The 19597-nt window shown below is 39.4% G+C and overlaps 1 protein-coding gene across 7 annotated transcripts in view; it reads left to right on the top strand.

Moving 5' to 3' along the window:
• The window catches only part of LOC119893448 (speckle type BTB/POZ protein), a 122035-nt gene that overhangs the window by 61076 nt on the left and 41362 nt on the right, over positions 1-19597 (top strand). For all 7 annotated transcript variants that reach the window (XM_038705671.1, XM_038705645.1, XM_038705652.1 and 4 more), the window contains one exon: positions 15391-15568. In XM_038705671.1, the coding sequence (XP_038561599.1) occupies positions 15391-15568 (178 nt within the window). The remainder of the gene's footprint in view (positions 1-15390; positions 15569-19597) is intronic.

The raw sequence follows: 19597 nt of genomic DNA, 5'->3' as shown, positions 1-19597 counted from the left end.
ACCTCCACCAGCCCCTTTTTTTCCTCTTTCTCTCTTTCTCTCCCTCTCCCTCCCTCCCTCCCTACACCGGTTGCGGTGCTGTGTGTACCTTGTGTATATTTTGTGTGTCTTTGATTTGTCTTATACTTCATCTCCTTTTTCGTTTCCCGTTAAGGTTTTTATAGCCTCATAGTGTATTAATAATTAGATATATACTCAAGATAATAGTATAATTTTACAAGTAATATTTTGAGTAATAGTAACTTTTTTTCTCTGAACTGCTCTTATGAGCTTTCCTTCACTTTCAGAGGTCGCCTTTATGGTTCAGTACCAGGTCCAGTCCAAGAGCTGTGTAATGAGCATAGACTGAATATAAAAAGGTAATGAGCTGCTGCGTACATTTGCATCTTTTTAAAACATCATAAGAAGCAGCTAGACTTTATCTTCAGTAATGTGACTTTTTTCTGACGGAAACAGAATATATGGGAGGGGTTTAGGTATGAGAGGCATTTAAATCAGATCCTTTTGATGTTCTAGGGTGTGGCTGAGCAAGTACAAGATGATATGACGCTGTAGTGAGATGCTCACCCGTGTTGAATCAGGAGCGGGAGGAGGGAGAAATTAGTGAAACGACCATAACTATATTCTTTGCAAATGCAAACAATGTTTTTGCAACTAAAATCCAAAAACACACACTTCCTACTATGATAGCACTCTGCAAGTTACTATGACCCAGAAGCTGATGGATGGAATATATAATAAATAATACATAATGGGTCTATCAAATTTGATTTTATAAATGTATGTATATGCCCCCAAGTTTAAGATGAGTCATCAAACATAATAGAAAAAAGAGAAAAAAAGAGGGCTTTTGATATTAAAATACTCAAAAACTACATATATTTGATATTTAGAATATACCGGACACAGGATTAGAACTTGGAAAATTTATTTTTCATTTCACCGTGTCTTTGAGGAAAATTACACCCAAGCTGGAAATATTCATCTCATTCAAATGTTCAACTCCAAAGCTTAAATGTACATTTCAGCAGTAAGTACTTTTTTAAGAAACTATTGCCTCTGTGGTATAGTGGTACACAGCGTTTTCATGTGGGGCAAAATAAGAGGAAAAAGCTGTTTATGTATTGTATGGTAACCAATCATCTCTGTGTGACACATATGGGTGATGAGCACATATGTGTTAATTAGTGCTTGCATGTGTAAACTGTAAAGTGAGCCAGTTTTTCGTCTCGATTGGTTTATTTTCTGCACATAGATGATCTTTGATGCGATTTACAGAATTGCATTTCAGCTGGCGTCTTGGCCACTGCTAGCTAGTCGGAGGTCTTTTTTTAAGGCTCCTCCACTGCGTCCCTCCTGGAGTGATGTGGCGGCGGGAGAATAAATGAGTGGGGTGCTGACGTTCAGCTGTTTCCTCCTCTTCCTCATGGTGTTAGTGCGGCTTGCCTCTCTTGTCGGTGGGTAAGCACTTTGCCGGGTGACAGCACCCATCCTTCACAGCGCCCTGCCATATGCCGTGCTGCTGTCAGAGGAGACGACTGCAGATGCTCCAGCTGCTCCCTCCCTGCACACTGAACAACACACACACATAACCAGCTCTCGGAGCAGGATAAAGAGGCAGAGGTGGGAAGAGACACAGGCAGGATGGGGCGAGGCAGAACTTATGCACACAGGGATTTGGGTTTGTGTAGGGTAAACGGGAAGACAAACACAATCTTTTATTCGTGGGAAATGAGGTAAAATATATTTACATAGTATAGTAGCAAAAGTAAAAAGGGTGCGATGAATTGGATCATTTAAAAAGGTCTAATCAAAGAGATGGAAATACGAAGGCAAAGGAAGAGAATGAGCAAACAAACTGGAAGCTTGATCTCCTCTCGCGATGGGATTTCTACTGTGATAGCTTGTTGTCACCCATTTTAGAGCCACAACAGGTCCTTTAATTGATACTGCCTTTGCAACATTTTTGCAACACATCAACGGGTCTTTTATATCCCATCAAAAGCTCTCTGCTTCTCCCAGAGTAAAGACAACAGAAATTGAACAAACAGGCAACTTTTGCCTGCTTATTTATTTATTTTCTTTGTCCAAACATTTCCTTCACGCACTTTAGATTGGGCAACAGAGTCTCAAAGCTATCACTTTAGTCTCTGTGATCTTCCAGCAGAGAAAATAAAACTACTTAAAAAGAGACCCAAATGGCTGGTGTTCACAGACGGCATGCAGAGGCTCATGCTCACTGCCAGTTGTGATACTGAGTGAGTGTGTGTGTGTGTGTGTGTGTGTGTGTGTGTGTGTGTGTGTGTGTGTGTGTGTGTGTGTGTATGAGAAAACTCTGACTGAAAGCCTGTGTCTAGGTGTGTATGTGTAAGAACAAGGTTGGCCAGGCACAACAACATACTTGGCTGTGAATTGGTGACGCAGGCCACAACGCTCGTTCAGCAGCTTGACTTCAAATCATGCATGAAATATTCCTCTGTCTGTGTAGATTCACACAAATACCTCTGTGTCAATGGTAGGCCGGCCTGCCTGTCTGTGGACTGAGCCACTGAAATGACACAGCTGGGTCACTGCAAACATCCACTGAAAGGATCCCTCTAACACATGAATGGGTGCATACAGTGATGTGATTAAATTTGAGTAAATAATCATGATTCAAGTTTTCAAGCCTCAGCAAAAACTACGGCAAGTTGTTTAAAGTTGTTAAAGACTTCACTCCTGGTGTGATTCCTGTGGTTACTGGTGGAAACAGTAAGTGCAGTATTGTACTGCAGGTCTGCTTTGTTAGGAATACAGAAGAAGAGCAACTATTTTTTTTTACAGTGCAGCCAGAAAGCTCACATTGTTTTAATAATGAAGTCAAATTATTTGCCTCTGCCAGCTTGGTGTCTGTTGCTGTTCAGGCTAACTGCCCAATTTTTCTTATATTTCCTCAACCAAATAAAAACACAAAACTAAACACAAAAGACCAAACAGGACCATTTCAGGACAGCTACTGTAAAAACTTCTATTAACTCCTTATAGGTTGGATATGGTGCTTTAAATATAATTAAAACCAATGTGGATGAAATGAATAGCTTGTAATTAAAATAAGGTGAGGTTCTAGCTATTGTCCTCTGAGGAGAGTGAGCGCAGTATTTATTCTTGACTTTTAACATTGGGATTTGGGGCTATGTTTGTTTAATGGTGTCAGGAACAAATGAGATTCGGCTATTATTCTCATTTTTAATCAGTTCAGTCACCTGTTGCAGCTGCCAGAGGGCGACTAAGTCTGACTCCTGTGTCACAGTCTGTCTCCTTACTAAAATATACTGTCATTTCTCTGAGTGTTCTTGATTTAAGAAAGGGAGAGGGAGAAAGAGAGCTGCAGTATGGGTCTGTGACATGCTGCCTGTTTACTCTGGCTGGCTGGAGAGTGGAGGGCCGGACATGCATTATAAAAAGCTGGTGAGTAGTTTTGTGATCGGAGGTTCAGATGACAAGTTTAAAGATCACAGATCTATTAAGCCGTAGATGAAAGGTGTTTGCGTGTGTATTCATGTGGTTTTGATGAAAATACTGAAGTTACTGGTCACTCTATCCCTTTCTCATTTCTCACCTGATACCTTAGACTATATAAAAGAAGTGGACCTAGCCACCCATGCCTCGCGTTAGGCATATTGGCTGTCGACATCTCTGTGTCTTGGAATCAGAAGTGACCATATTTGGAAGAAAAGGTGAAGCTGTTGAGGGATACACATTGCTCTTCCTGGTCACCGTAGTAGTGACTTTTCAATCACAAGAAAGCCACGCCCTAATCATCTTTATCATCTTACCTTTATCATCTGTTTAATTCTAAACGGTACCATCATTTACTAAATGAGCATCATGCTATATTGAAGAAGCCTGCGATTGAGACTATATACTCATTGTGAAAGTATTTACTGAGGTAAAAAATCAGGTGAGAAGTAGGGGTTTTTTTTGTCAGACGTCTGTACAATCTGATTTATTTTTGCAACCAGTGGGGTCGCCCCCTGCTGCCCATTAGCAAGGTTTATGGCACTTCCGCATTGGGCTTCACTTTTAGACGCGGAGGTGCACGCCACAATAAAGCCACGATACATTACTATGGCGTTTATTTTTAGTCATAAGTTGTGAGCGTGTAAAACATGCTCACGAGCAAATTATGTTATTCCACACGCGCAAAAATTAACCTTCCCGCTCGCACGATGCAGTACTCGCGCACAAATTCAACAACCGAGAGTTGTAGAGGTTTCTGCGAGCGAGCGCCTGGTTTGCTCTCAAAGGATAACTCTTGCACAGTGGAATTCTGCTGGCGCACAGTGTGCTTCTGCTTGCGGAGTGGTGTTTAGCTCACGCAGTGGATTTCTGCTCGCCCAGCTGATTTCTGCTCCCTCGAGTCTACATGACTTTTGACAATTTGGGGGCGGAAACCAAGGAGGGCACTGACCCTCTTATGATTGGTCACTTTCAACGTGATCACAACCAGAGCCCTTAAATAAGAGAGTTACGACACTCTTTGATCTCGCTGCCACGAAATCACGTGCTCCATGCAGCTCTCAGTAGTGCGCTGTCAACCACTTTCAGGTGGGACAGACACCAGCAGCGACTATATTTGCAGCAGTTTTCGGATAAATATTAAGGCATAATGTGTTTTGATTACCAACCTTATACTTACATATGATAGCCTACCATTTCTTCTGGGGAGTCGGGAAAGCATCATTATCCGTTTGGGGTTAATTTTGGAGGGAAGAGGTGCGACGTTACAGCACATTAACAGCAGACTATATTTGCAGCACTTTTCGTATAATGTGCATTGATTACTATGGTAACTGTACTTACAGTAGTGATTTTTTTTCTTTGGAAGGATGGAGAGACAGCATTAGCAGTGTTATCTGTTGAAATGCAACTGCAGAGATGCTTAGGCCACTGAGTGAATAACTCTGTTCCTAAATACAATCCATATAATTACTGCTTTGTAATTTATTTTAAAATAGCTATTGTAACGTTACCCCTTTATCCTTCCCGAAACACAGGCTAAACTATACCTCGGAACACACAAATACATGCATAGAATGTACTGCATATGCAGAATATATATAATTAGTCTACTGTATTTCACATGTCCTAATGTACTATTGTGTCAAGACACACATAAACATCCCCAACAATTGAATATCAATAAATAACTGAAGCTGCTCAGTTTAAGTCAAGAGAGACGTTTGGTCAATAGTGCAAAATATATAAGGCAACCAATTGCATTCAACAAAACACTTTATTATATATTATCTACAGGGAGAGGGTAAATGAGGTTGTTTTTGTTGAGGACATTCCACTGTCAGAAGCAGATCAGGTCATAGGCCCCAGATGAGACCAGCTCTTGAGGAGACACGAGCCTGGTGCTGCTGGAAATAACAGGGAGAAGAAAGATGAAACAGTGTTAATTCATGTTAATACAAGGTTAATACATTTAAGGCATTGATTTTAATATTATAATATAAATTATAATTATAATATACATGGAAAGCCAAAAAAAATAATTTCATGAGGTTGAGATTACAGAAGTGAGAGTACACAGTTAGGTCCAGTTGTATCTCGACATTGGCATGATTTCGGTTATTTGGTTCTGTGCCCCAGTAAAGAATTTGATATTACTTAACTATAACCTTTTTTTCATGGTATTTCAGTGGACTAAAAGTTGTAAGACAAGTTCCTTTACACCTTAATAAAATGGTCATATTTAGTACTACTACTTTGTTGCAAATTCTTTGAATTTAATGACCAAATATTAAATACCAGAAGAGGGTTGGTTGTTGGTCATCACTGTTGAGATTTGTTGTAGTTTAGGTGGCAGGCTAGCCCATTGATTACGGTGACCCATACAGTCTATGGGGTGACCACACTCAACCCCACATCCCAGAGGAGCAACAGGGAAAACCTTGACTTGTGTCTGCAGTGGTCACTTTATTAGGTACACCTATACAATCTAATGTAATAATTACACCAACTCAGCCATGAATTATGCTTTTATGATGCCTGTACTGTCCAGGATTTATTTACACAGACATACATAGAAGTGTTAATTCACTTACATGTTTTATCACTGAGGTCATACTTGGTGATTTTGGTGTTGTACTGAGCTGCATTATATTTAGAGGAGTTTCTGATATTCTGGCCCTGTAATGTACATTATAAATACATGTAAATAGGGAGGAGAAAAAAATCCTCATATCCAACACAAAGTAGTTCAGTAAAACACCCTTTAATTTTAACCTCAGTATTAAACATTTAATTAAATTTACACATTTATGCTCATATGTGTAAATTTAATTAAATAATGGCACAGCTGTTTTATTGAACTGCATTACATTGTAAAGGTGTACCTATTAAGGCCACTAAGAGCATTCAACACAGTAAGACCAGCAGCTGAAAGGATGTGTAAATGCCTCCGTAGCTCAAATTATTTGTATGTTTCATGTCACTATATTCATATTTGCATCAATGTGGAAGAAAGTTTGTCCTGGTTATTGTTGGCTGGACATGGTATTTGCACTCCACCAACTTACTCTTAAATATACAAGTTTGGCACGTTTCTATGAGGCCTATAAGCAGATCTAGCTGCCAGTTTATTAGGTACACCGAGCTAAAAATAATGCAGTCCTGCGATAATCCTACCTTCACGAAGGTTAAAATATTCAGTTCTAGCGGTTCAGAGGCACTGATTCAACACAGAGAGCTGTTTCTGACAGGGACATACCTCGTTGATATTTGGATCCTTTGTGGATAACAGCTCACTCTTTAAAGTCAGTCTCCGATGGTTTCATATGTCAGCCTCTTCAACAGAAAAACATATGAAGTCGTTATCTGCTGCAGTTATAACGTTACTTACTTTTTGTGCTGCTGATCTTATCAGCCGATGCACTGTCCAACAAACAATGTGTGTAACGTTAATGACTGAATTAACGTTAACCAAGGAACAACCTTGCTAGATACAAGCTCGACATGTTATCTATTTCACATAGCTAACGGTACCAGTTCATAGTAAAGTTACGTTACTACTACGGCAGCCACTAAGTGCTGCTAACTTCTACTATAATTCTTATAACCGAAGATAAACTTTGAATGCCAACGAATCAACGTACACTTATAACTTGACATTTAAAGTAGATGTCGGCAAACTGACAGGGAGTAACGTTAACTTTATGGTAACTTAGCCAGTGAAGTTTTGCTCAGGTTAGCTAGCTGCACTTAGAATCTAATGAAATTAGTTAATATCTTCCGAACTAAACTAAAGTTGAACTAAAGCTGGCTACATAAAATACCACTATTCACAAGAGGTCAGTTGATGGGTTAAAATGTCAGTCATTTCATCAACTTACCAGCGAGCGTAGGTTCATCGGACACAATCCAATGAACACCACAATGAATGGGATACAGCGCTGAAACTTCTTCTTTTGTGTTTATTGGCGGTGGGCAAACCAGTTTAATGGTGCATTATCGCCACCAAATGGACTGGAGTGTGGAACGAGAGATTAAGCGGTAAAATAAACAAACAAAACAGAAAAATATTTTATCTAAATCAGTTTCTTTAAGAAACTTAATTGTATAACAATACCTATATCTTGCTTGCGGTTTTCCCCAAGAGACCTGACAACGATAAATCATGATGTTTTCAGAGCTATTCAGTGTTTGGAACTATCGGCTGCCCCGTGACACCCGCGTCACTTCCGCATTCACAGTTCCGACAGAAGTCAATGGGAGTGTCGTAACTCTCTTATTTAAGGGCTCTGATTGTGATCACGTTGAAAGTGACCAATCATAAGAGGGTCAGTGCCCTCCTTGGTTTCCGCCCCCAAATTGTCAAAAGTCGTGTAGACTCGAGCAGCAGAAATCAGCTGAGCGAGCAGAAATCCTTTGAGAGCAAACCAGGCGCTCGCTCGCAGAAACCTGTACAACTCTCGGTTGTTGAATTTGTGCGCGAGTACTGTATCGTGCGCGTGGGAAGGTTAATTTTTTGCGCGTGTAGAATAACATAATTTGCTCGTGAGCATGTTTTACACGCTCACAACTTATGACTAAAAATAAACGCCATACATTACTGCAAAACCTCTGCTGTTCCTTTTCTGTAATTAACTTTTAATAAAATTGTAATGAATTTTTTGAACACATTTGTTTTGTTCCTCCCAAGCTGCAATATCATAATATGGTGCTTGATTTGCAGATATAATACAATTAATGTTGAAGATAGAAACATTTGTTTCACTTGTATTGTAAAAACAATTCAGTTTTTATTTAATATTTCTATCGTTACTTCCACAAAACTCAACAGTAAGTTTCACAATTGCCCTGAGAAGCAAGATTTGGATCACTGTCAATCATTTAGTTTGGTGTGGTTGCCACTGTTAGGGAGCCCTTCTCATATGTATCCAATGCTCAGAGTGTAGAATTTTACTGGGGCATATAAGAGTACAGTTGTTGCATTGATTTACTCTGCCGGAAATAAATACTGAAAGTGAAGTGTGGAGTAAAATAGTCTAGTGATAACCTGTCAACAACAAAGGATAACCCACTGAGAGCTAAAACTGAATTAAAGACAAGTTGTAGTTTCATCAAAACATTGGGAGCAAATAGAGCTTATCAACAGAAGAAAAAAAGTGAGCTGAAGCAGGTGCAAAATGGAATTGAGTAATTGAATGTTTTAAGCATATCTTTGTATATGTTTTTATTATTGATATATAGGGTGTAATTACACTGGGCCGTTATCTCTCCAATTATAAAACATTAAAAGACGGCTGTTATTCTGGCAATTGCTGATTGCCAACCTGGCAACCATCTCTGAAACTTACTGTTGGACCCTGCCTGCCTCTCCCTCTGCTAGCAGAATTGGGCTTGAAGCTCGCAATTATTTCCCCAATCAAACAGGTGCTTAATTCTATGTTAGTCATAACTAGCATATGTAATACGCAGTTTCCAAAGCTAGTATCGAGACAGAATTGTAACTCTGATGACTTCTGATCTAATATCAAGCCAGAGTGCCTTAAAGTTTCTTAAATTCAAACACCATTTGTTGACAGTCATGAAGATATGTGGAAGAAAGTCACACGTGCGACTCGACTGGTATCTTGACAATTGCATAGAGCTAGTAGAGATATGTTCTCAAACTGAGGGCCATATAGTTTACCCGTAATGCGATACGCCTCAGATTACAAGGGAGCCTGCCCCGAATCAGGTCAGTAAATCTATGCAATGTGCAAATTCAAATAACGTTCATGCAAATGATCGATCGCTAATTTAACAGCAGGAGATAAGCAAAGAGAAATTACTCCAAAAAAGAAAAGCTTAGATTTCCTTTTTGTATACATATAGCTGCAGCAAGCTGGGGTGGTGTCATATGAGGCTGTGTGTGTGTATGTGTGTGGTGTTTGAGAAGGTGAGTGTATGAATGTGTCTATCCATGTGTTTGTTTGTGTTAACGGTTGTGAGAATGCACAGGACTAAACAGAGAAATGAATGAAAAAGGTGAAAGAACAAGTGTTCCGTAACTTAATGAATTTCATTTGATTTGATTGTTTATTCTTTTTCAAACTATTTCACGCATGGCAACACACTGTAAATCCATAAACAAACACATAAACAGGCAGAAAAGATTGATGCATTATGAATAAATCATCTGGGTACTGAAACTCAATATTAACTCTGCGTTGCCTGGAGGTTTGAGACGGAGCTTATGACAGATCCATCTTGATGTCTGAGAAACTAACTGGGAGGTTTAGTAAGTACTTATCTGGGGAACTTAATTACCAAAACAAATTATGATTGTGGTGATATAGCAGCAATGATTCCTCATTACTATAATTCTTTACCTGAGGTTGTATACAGACCATGTTTATGTCATCATCGTCGTTGTCGTCATCATCATCAACATTAACGTCACTGGGGACTAAAAGTCAATCAGTCATTCACTTGTTTGGGCTGGTCAGTCCAACTCTTTGGGAGATATCTCTAGCACTGCTGGCTTGATTAAAATGACATTTGTCACGGATATTTATAGCCCCCAATAGATGATTCTTAATGAACTTGGTAATTCCCAAAACTTTAGTCTGCCCCTTACATCAAGTCAGAATGTGCCTTTGATTTAGACACTACTTGGTACCTTAAAAAGTAATTTCATGAAATTCATGACACTGTCTCAAGCAGTTTGATGCATTTGTTTTTTTAAGTGATTTGTTTTTTTATCTTTATCTTTAACTGCTGGATGATGTCCTGTGAAATTTGGCACAGACATTCATGTCACTCTCAGGATGAATTGTAATCACTGTGGTGATTCTTTGACTCAGCTAGCACCATGATTATTTGGTGAAAATTTTATTTAATCCAACACATTTGTGTCTGATACAAATACCTGTTAAACGGACATTCCTATCAGCCTCAGCTTTACTCCTCGTGTAATGCTAATTAGTGTATTTTAGCATGGTGACATGATAAAATAAGATGGTGAAGCATACACACAACACTGCTACACACAACAAGTTAACAAAATGTCACCATGCCTACAGCCTCACAGAGCTGTTTGCACGGCTGTAGACTCTTGTGGTAACTTGTTTTAAAATCCAAAATACATATTATATAAGCCATTCATTTAAATTGAGACAATAAATGAACCGTATACATTTGGGGTTTATTTGCCAGTCTATCTTGAAAATTCATTTGTGTCAAAACTGGCTACATCCCTGTCCACTCGTCCAATAAGAGAAGGAGTGTTGATGAGGAGGAAGATGCAAGAAGAGAGAGGAGGAGGTTGACAATGACTGAAGATGACAGCTAATGGCGTGAAGACTGTCAGGGCAGCCAGTGTGTCTAAATAACCAGGTGCTGTGATTTAGTTTCTGCCTGGTTAAACAGTGGAATAATTGGTCAAGTTAGCCAGTAATTAGACCGGCTCTGCCACGCTGCGTCTGAGAGCCCAGCAACGGCTCCACCATGCTAATTGGGATATTTATACCCAAACACATTGACCTGGCTCACTGGCTCCTTTTCCAATTCGCTTTTCAGCTCTTGTTTATTTTTTCAGTGTGTACTCAGGACACAGCGCTCGACTTGCCACCCTCCTCCTCTCCCAAAGCCATTTTTCATTCCAACTTGAGCTCACTGAACTTCTGTCCTCTGCCCCCTGTCTCTTTGTCCGTCTGTCTGCCTCTCTCCTTTGTTTTTCTCTCTGTTGTTTTTCTCCCTCTGTTATACACAGCAGCTCCTTTTCTCCCAGGCTTTCTGTATTGCTAATCAGTGTTTTATGAATGCCAATGTCTGTGTGCGGGACCGTCTCGTCCTCATGTGAATGTGTGTTTGTGTCTGTGCATGTGGAGATGGATGTACGTCAGTCAGTCAGACCTGCATCCCCCTGGAGTGTGATTAATAGAGCCAGCTGTGGAAACCAGACTGTCACACACATTCACACACATTCACACACATACATTCATACTTAGCTCCTCTCACACTGAGGAATACTTCGAATGCTCCTCTCTTCAGAAAAGTCACATTTTCTTCTCACTGTCCCTGGCATTTCTGTGCCAGAAATGAATGGCTGCTTATGAGAGGCCTTCTCTCAACTGTAGATCCCACCAATAGCACATTTGGTTGTGATGGCCTTTCTATTCTCTGTCCATCTGCTGCTTGGTATCTCTGCATCTGTATTCTCTCTGTCTTTTATTATCCCTATATCTTCCCCTCTCTCTCTCCTTACTTTTCTCACTCCCTTCTTCTGTTTTATTATCTTTCCCTCAGCCTCTCTTTCTCTGTCTTTCTGTCCCCTTCAGGCTAACCCTCAAACCTCCATCAGGAGCAAACAAGGCTCCTTGACATTCAATTTCCTGCTTGCCACGCACTTCTCTATTGTATGTGCCTCTCTTCCTTTGCTAGGAGTTTTTTTTTTGTGTGAGTTGAATAGGAGGATGGATGTGGCATTGGACGAATAGGTGGCCAGATGGATGGATGGGGATGGATGAGGAGAGAGGCTGTTCTTTTTTGTTGTTGTTTTTTGGAGGGGGGTTTGGGTGTCAGCCTCCCTGGCAAAAGCGTTAACAGCAAGGTCACTTTGTGGGTATTTTCAGCCTTTTCATGAGAGCAGTGCACTGAATGTGTTTAGAAGCTGTCAGCAATGAAAACAGGGAACAAAAATTATCCTCATGTTTTTTTGGTTATCTGACCGGACAGTCATAAGTCAAATAAAGTCAAATTTATTTAAAGTGTAAAATCACCAGCTGTGTGGTCCTAGTACACTTTACAGAAGACAGAGACATATAAAGATTACAGAATTGGATAAAAAAAGGCTGACAACACATAACGAGATACACACATTAAAAAACAACAATAAAATACCCAGTTATAAAACTAATAATAAATAAAATAAAATAGACAATTAAAATGTATACAAATTCATAAAACTATAAGCCTTCTCACAAAATAAAGAAAAACCACCCCTAACTAAAAACTTTACTAAAAAGAAAAGTTTTTAGCCTACTCTTAAATATGGAAATGTTGGTTGCTTCCCGAACACAGACAGGGGTCTGATTCCACAGCCAAGGTGCTTGATGGCTAAAGGCTCTGGCTCCCATTGTAGAGACCCGTGTAGCCCTGCATTTTGGGAGCGTAGCGTTCTAGTGGGACAGTATGGCGTAAGGAGTTCTTTAAAACAAGATGGTGCCTGACCATTAAGGGCTTTGTATGTAAGAAGAAGTATTTTAAAATCAATTCTCAATTACCGAGAGCCAGTGCAACGTTACTAAAACAGGGGTGATATGATCTCTCCTGCTAGTTTTAGTCAGTATACATGCAGCAGCGTTTTGTATTAACTGGAGAGACTTAAGAGATTTTTTTTGAGCAGCCTGAAAGCACAGAGTTACAGTAGTCAAGCCTTGAGGTAACAAATGCGTGGACAAGTTCTTCTGCATCATCTCGATGCAGAAGGTTTCTTATTTTCTCAGTATTGCGAAGGTGAAAATAGGCAGTCCTTGTAGTTTGCTTTATGTGTGAGTTAAAAGACATGTCTTGATAAAAAATAACTCCCTTCATAACTTCATAATTGTGCAGAATGTAATTGTGCAGAATGTAAAAAAACAACCAATTAAACATTGTCATAATGTCATACTAGTTACATAGTACTATTGTAATAAAGTGATGGATAATTAAAAAACTTTTGATTTATTTTGTATAAAAAAAGCATAACACTATACGTGGGCAAACCATAAAACAACACTTTAAATTGACTGAAACATTATGTAAATGTTGTTTAGTGCATATCACAAAGCCATAATTAAAAAGACTACACCTTATCAGATATTTTATAATGTTACAATTGCAGTAATGTCAATGTAATTATTTATTACATTGTTAGGAAAGACAATTAAGCTGAATGAAAGTAACATGTCATTATCCTGCAATATTTTACTGTAGACTTTATTTCATACTGACATTTGACATTTTGTTTGATGTTCCTAGACAAGCCAAATTAATCAGCTACATGGGTTAGTGAAGCAGGAAGAGTATCGGTTAACCTTAGTTATACTCAATGATCACCTAAAGTTCCTCAACACTGAAACACAGGAGGATGATTTTAAAGTAACATTGGATTCTGTTACGGCCATCAAGTATTTCAACAATTTTTAATCATGAGAAGTTATTTTCTTTCAGTTTGGTATGTCCAATACACAAAGCTCTAAATACTACAGTACCCATGAGCTTTAGCAGCCATTATTTTTATGAGAACATATTTTATTTTTCATTTTAGCTGACAATTTTTACCTAAAGCGTCTTACAATTGCTATATACGTCAGAGGTTGCACGCCTCGTGTCTTATCCACTGCTCCATCGCCACCTCAACACACTATCCAGAGATGTGAACGTGTGAATCAGAGTTCTAGCATACACAGAAAAAGTTAATCAACCAACCAGCAACCAGCCACAAAGTATTACTTTTCACTCAGCTAGACTAGTCTTTGTTTAATCAAACTTCTATGTTAGGTTTATCAAACTTCAAAATACTTAAAAGTGTAAAGTAGGTAAACTTATGTAATTAAGTTCAGCAAACAATTGTTTATGTATATTGTATTGAGTTGTTTGACAGTTATATTTAATTTGTAAAGCATTATCCGGTTTGATTCCCCTCATTCCTTTACCGTTCATAAATCTCATCAGAACCTCCCTCAGATTAATGAAAAGAAGGCTTTCTGGATAATTTTAACCTAAATACAAACTATGATGGGAAGTGTGCTAGTAAGCTAACAATATTTGTTTAAGAACTTGATGAGTAACACGTTGATACTTAAGTTCTGAAATGGTTCCACAGCTGAAGTTCCATAGCACCATAGTTCCAAAGCTACTGAATGCATTTATCAGCACCAATATATGCCTGGACATCAGAATTGTAAGCTTGCTGACTGGATGTTTCTCACTGCAGTGCTATCTTGTCTTGTCTTCTAAAATTGCTTTGAAATTTTTCATTGAACCACAATATTTTCAGCACATATGAATCAACTGGGAGATTTTTATGTCACTCCAAGAATTAGAAGTACTCCAACAGGCCATTATCTAACATTGTTAATGGCTAAATTACTTCAGGAACCTTGAATGCAACCCTGTGCACTTCAGTACACTGTTGATGCTAACTATCGAGGATCAGACTAGAGTTCTTTTCACCAGAAATTAGTGGAATGCCTTTCATTATAATACTGATTTATAATGAATTGAACTGATAAAATAACTAACAATACGTATTCTATGTGAGACTGTGGGTAACTAACTGGTGTTGTTTGATTAGACAACACAGCAAGCAGGTAAAAATCTGCAAGTCAGTCAGTCCAGGCTGTCAGAAATTACTGAGTAATTTGTGTGTGTGTGTGTGTGTGTGTGTGTGTGTTTGTGCTCATGAGCCTGCTCATGTGTGTGTGTTTGCAGTGAGTCCTGTTGAGAGATAAATGAGTCTGGTTGACATTGTCTGGAACAGGTGGTGAAGTCAGCAGGGAAGACATACACACACACACACACACACACACACACTCCAAATTTTACTTCACTGCCGGTTTTCTGGCTTATTTGAGAATGTAGCAAATCGGATTGGCCAAAGAAGAAAGAATAGGTTGTCTTTCAATAGCCTCCATATTGAGTGGCTGATGTATTGATTACAGAGGCAGAGAACCCAAATTAATCATTCACAGCATGTTTGATTGACTGATTAATTGTCTTTCTATGTGTTTTTAAGCACTTCCATGTCACACAATATCACGTCTTCTAAAAAAAAGACTTGAAAAGTCTATTTTTAATTCTACAGTATGCAGACCAGCTAAAGAAGCTCATAAAATGTTAAATGTTAATCATGTAATCGGATTATGTTTTCAGGTGAGTGTGGTGCAGGACTCTGTGAACATCTCCGGCCAGAACACAATGAACATGGTGAGGGTTCCTGACTGCAGGCTGGCTGAGGAGCTTGGAGATCTGTGGGAAAACTCTAGATTCACTGACTGCTCCTTGTGTGTCACCGGCCAGAAATTCCAGGCGCACAAAGCCATCCTAGCAGGTGAGAATATACTTAAAATCATCACATGTGAAAAAATCTAATTGATAAAGAGTTATACTTAGCATTCAGGTAGCAAAAGGTTCTCATCATTGTGTGGTCACTATTCCTAAAGATGCCATGGTAGGAGACAGAACACTGTACTGTTTGCAGCAAAACATGAACCCTAAAGGTATGGTCACATTGTACCTTATATTCGCTCTGTATTTATCACCCACAACCAAAACGTGACATCATGTCTGGTTTCGCGGCTAGGTGTGTAGGATGGATATGTAACATGTAACCTACCATACCACTACAACATGAAGTGTAAAACTTTGTTTATGAACAACTTAGTACATATGTATTGTGGCGTCCTGGTAAATTTGAGTTTTAACATGTGAAAACTTCTGAGATGTTTTTAACTGTCACATTATCCAGCTGGTTATTCCCATGTGGCGTGAACATGCACACAGCATCATCAATAGAACAGGATATTGACTAATAGATAAGTTTACAACAGCCATGTGGTATTCACACACTGGCACTACCAGGGTTAGGGTGTCAAACATATTATGTTAGACAGAATAATAAGCATTGCTTAGTTCAGGCCTATGGATTAAAGTGATTAGATTAATTGATTGATAAATAGTAGAAATTGCCATCACAATTTACACTGTGTCCAAATTTACCTACCTTTGTATACTATATTCATAATAGGTGAAGTATTCAGATAGTTTGTTTTGCGAAACCCAGACAAAGAAATTACAGTTACAATGGGGAGAACAAGTATTTGATACACTGCTGATTTTGCAGGTTTTCCTACTTACAAAACATGTAGAGGTCTGTAATTTAGGTACACTTCAACTGTGAGAGACGAAATCTAAAACAAAAATCCAGAAAATCATATTGTATGATTTTTAAATAATTAATTAGCATTTTATTGCATGACATAAGTACAGTGCCTTGCGAAAGTATTCGGCCCCCTTGAACTTTTCGACCTTTTGCCACATTTCAGGCTTCAAACATAAAGATATAAAACTGTAGTTTTTGTGAAGAATCAACAACAAGTGGGACACAATTATGAAGTGGAACAAAATTTATTGGATATTTCAAACCTTTTTAACAAATAAAAAACTGAAAACTTGGGCGTGCAAAATTATTCAGCCCCCTTAAGTTAATACTTTGTAGCGCCACCTTTTGCTGCGATTACAGCTGTAAGTCGCTTGGGGTACGTCTCTATCAGTTTTGCACATCGAGAGACTGAAATTTTTGCCCATTCCTCCTTGCAAAACAGCTCGAGCTCAGTGAGGTTGGATGGAGAGCGTTTGTGAACAGCAGTTTTCAGTTCTTTCCACAGATTCGATTGGATTCAGGTCTGGACTTTGACTTGGCCATTCTAACACCTGGATATGTTTATTTGTGAACCATTCCAGTGTAGATTTTGCTTTATGTTTTGGATCATTGTCTTGTTGGAAGACAAATCTCCGTCCCAGTCTCAGGTCTTTTGCAGACTCCATCAGGTTTTCTTCCAGAATGGTCCTGTATTTGGCTCCATCCATCTTCCCATCAATTTTAACCATCTTCCCTGTCCCTGCTGAAGAAAAGCAGGCCCAAACCATGATGCTGCCACCACCATGTTTGACAGTGGGGATGGTGTGTTCAGGGTGATGAGCTGTGTTGCCTTTACGCCAAACATAATGTTTGCATTGTTGCCAAAAAGTTCGATTTTGGTTTCATCTGACCAGAGCACCTTCTTCCACATGTTTGGTGTGTCTTGGGAAATCTTTTTGTATCCAAATCTGGCTTTAAACTTCTCCACAACAGAATCTCGGACCTGCCTGGTGTGTTCCTTGTTCTTCATGACGCTCTCTGCGCTTTAAACGGACCTCTGAGACTATCACAGAGCAGGTGCATTTATGCGGAAACTTGATTTCACACAGGTGGATTCTATTTATCATCATTAGTCATTTAGGTCAACATTGGATCATTCAGAGATCCTCACTGAACTTCTGGAGAGAGTTTGCTGCACTGAAAGTAATCAGTTTTGTATTTGTTAAAAAGGTTTGAAATATCCAATAAATTTCGTTCCACTTCATAATTGTGTCCCACTTGTTGTTGATTCTTCACAAAAAATTACAGTTTTATATCTTTATGTTTGAAGCCTGAAATGTGGCAAAAGGTCGAAAAGTTCAAGGGGGCCGAATACTTTCGCAAGGCACTGTATTTGATCACCTACCAACCAGTAAGAATTGTTAGTTCTTCTTTAAGAAGCCCTCCTGTTCTCCACTCATTACCTGTATTAACTGCACCTGTTTGAACTCGTTACCTGTATAAAAGACACCTGTCCACACACTCAATCAAACAGACTCCAACCGCTCCACAATGGCCAAGACCAGAGAGCTGTGTAAGGACATAGGGATAGAATTGTAGACCTGCACAAGGCTGGGATGGGCTACAGGACAATAGGCAAGCAGCTTGGTGAGAAGGCAACAACTGTTGGCGCAATTATTAGAAAATGGAAGAAGTTCAAGATGATGGTCAGTCTCCCTCGGTCTGGGGCTCCATACAAGATCTCACCTCGTGGGGCATCAATGATCATGAGGAAGGTGAGGGATCAGCCCAGAACTATACGGCAGGACCTGGTCAATGACCTGAAGAGAGCTGGGACCACAGGCTCAAAGAAAATCATTAGTAACACACTACGCCGTCATGGATTAAGATCCCATTCCCTCAGTAAGAGCATTGAAGATTGGTCGTGGCTGGTTCTTCCAGCATGACAATGACCAAAAACACACAGCCAGGGCAACTAAGGAGTGGCTCCGTAAGAAGCATCTCAAGGTCCTGGAGTGGCATAGCCAGTCTCCAGACCTGAACCCAATAGAAAATCTTTGGAGGGAGCTGAAAGTCCAGCGACAGCCCCGAAACCTGAAGGATCTGGAGAAGGTCTGTATGGAGGAGTGGGCCAAAATCTCTGCTGCAGTGTGTGCAAACCTGGTCAAGAGCTACAGGAAATGTGTGATCTCTGTAATTGCAAACAAAGGTTTCTGTACCAAATATTAAGTTTTCTGATGTATCAAATACTTATGTCATGCAATAAAATGCAAATTAATTATTTAGAAATCATACAATATGATTTTCTGGATTTTTGTTTTACATTCCGTGTCTCACAGTTGAAGTGTACCTAAATAAAAATTACAGACCTCTACATGCTTTGTAAGTAGGAAAACCTGCAAAATTTGCAGTGTATCAAATACTTGTTCTCCCCACTGTATATAAAACAGAGAAAAGCAGTAAATCCTCACATTTGATTGATGTTTGACATTTGTGCCTGGTAATTGACTTAAATTAATACCTTATCAAAATTGGTTTTGATTACTTTTGTGTTGGTTGACTTATCAAGTAAACAGTTAAAAAATGAGTTTATGGAATTTTTCATGGCGGAGTTTGTCATTATCCTGCGTCTCGTTTGAGAGTTTTGGATTCGGTCTAGCTGTTTCAGATGCTTTTCCACTGTGACGAGAATTGAATTCCGGGGGAAATACTTAATCAGATTTTTAATTTTAATGAATAATTTTGCTTGCCACAGGGATGGTTACATTTGAATACATTGAGTATCTGTACAAAGTCAGCTATTGGCACTTTGAGCACATCTGTGTATTTGGATTGGCCTTTATCAAGTCCATGTTGACCACACCCTGCTATGTTAGCACAAACACACATGGTGCATGGTGAACAACTTGTCGCAGATATTGGCACTTTGATGACAGGCAGCATCAGATAGTGAAAAGTTTGAGGAAACTGGTGAACTATGTGTCTCTGTGGGGGCAAAAAGAGGCTGTTCATTATTGGATTTGTTGAAATGTGTGTGTGAGGAGCCATTTTAATTATGTGCTGCTGTGGTTTGGGGTCTTCCCCTCTCTCTCTCTCTCTCGCTCTCTCTATCTCGCTCTCTCTCTCTCTCTCGCTCTGCTCTGCTCTGCTTGGTACAGATGATGTCCCGCTTCCTCGTTATTCCCCCTCTTGGCCGTTCCCGTGACAACTCTCCCGGCC

The sequence above is a fragment of the Micropterus salmoides genome, unplaced genomic scaffold (assembly GCF_014851395.1).
Source record: "Micropterus salmoides isolate LMB-PRFRI ecotype aquatic unplaced genomic scaffold, ASM1485139v1 Ms_hic_scaffold_10, whole genome shotgun sequence".
Lineage (NCBI taxonomy): Eukaryota > Metazoa > Chordata > Actinopteri > Centrarchiformes > Centrarchidae > Micropterus > Micropterus salmoides.
The sequence above is the reverse complement of the archived record's forward strand: the minus strand, read 5'-3'. Positions and strand labels throughout refer to the sequence as shown.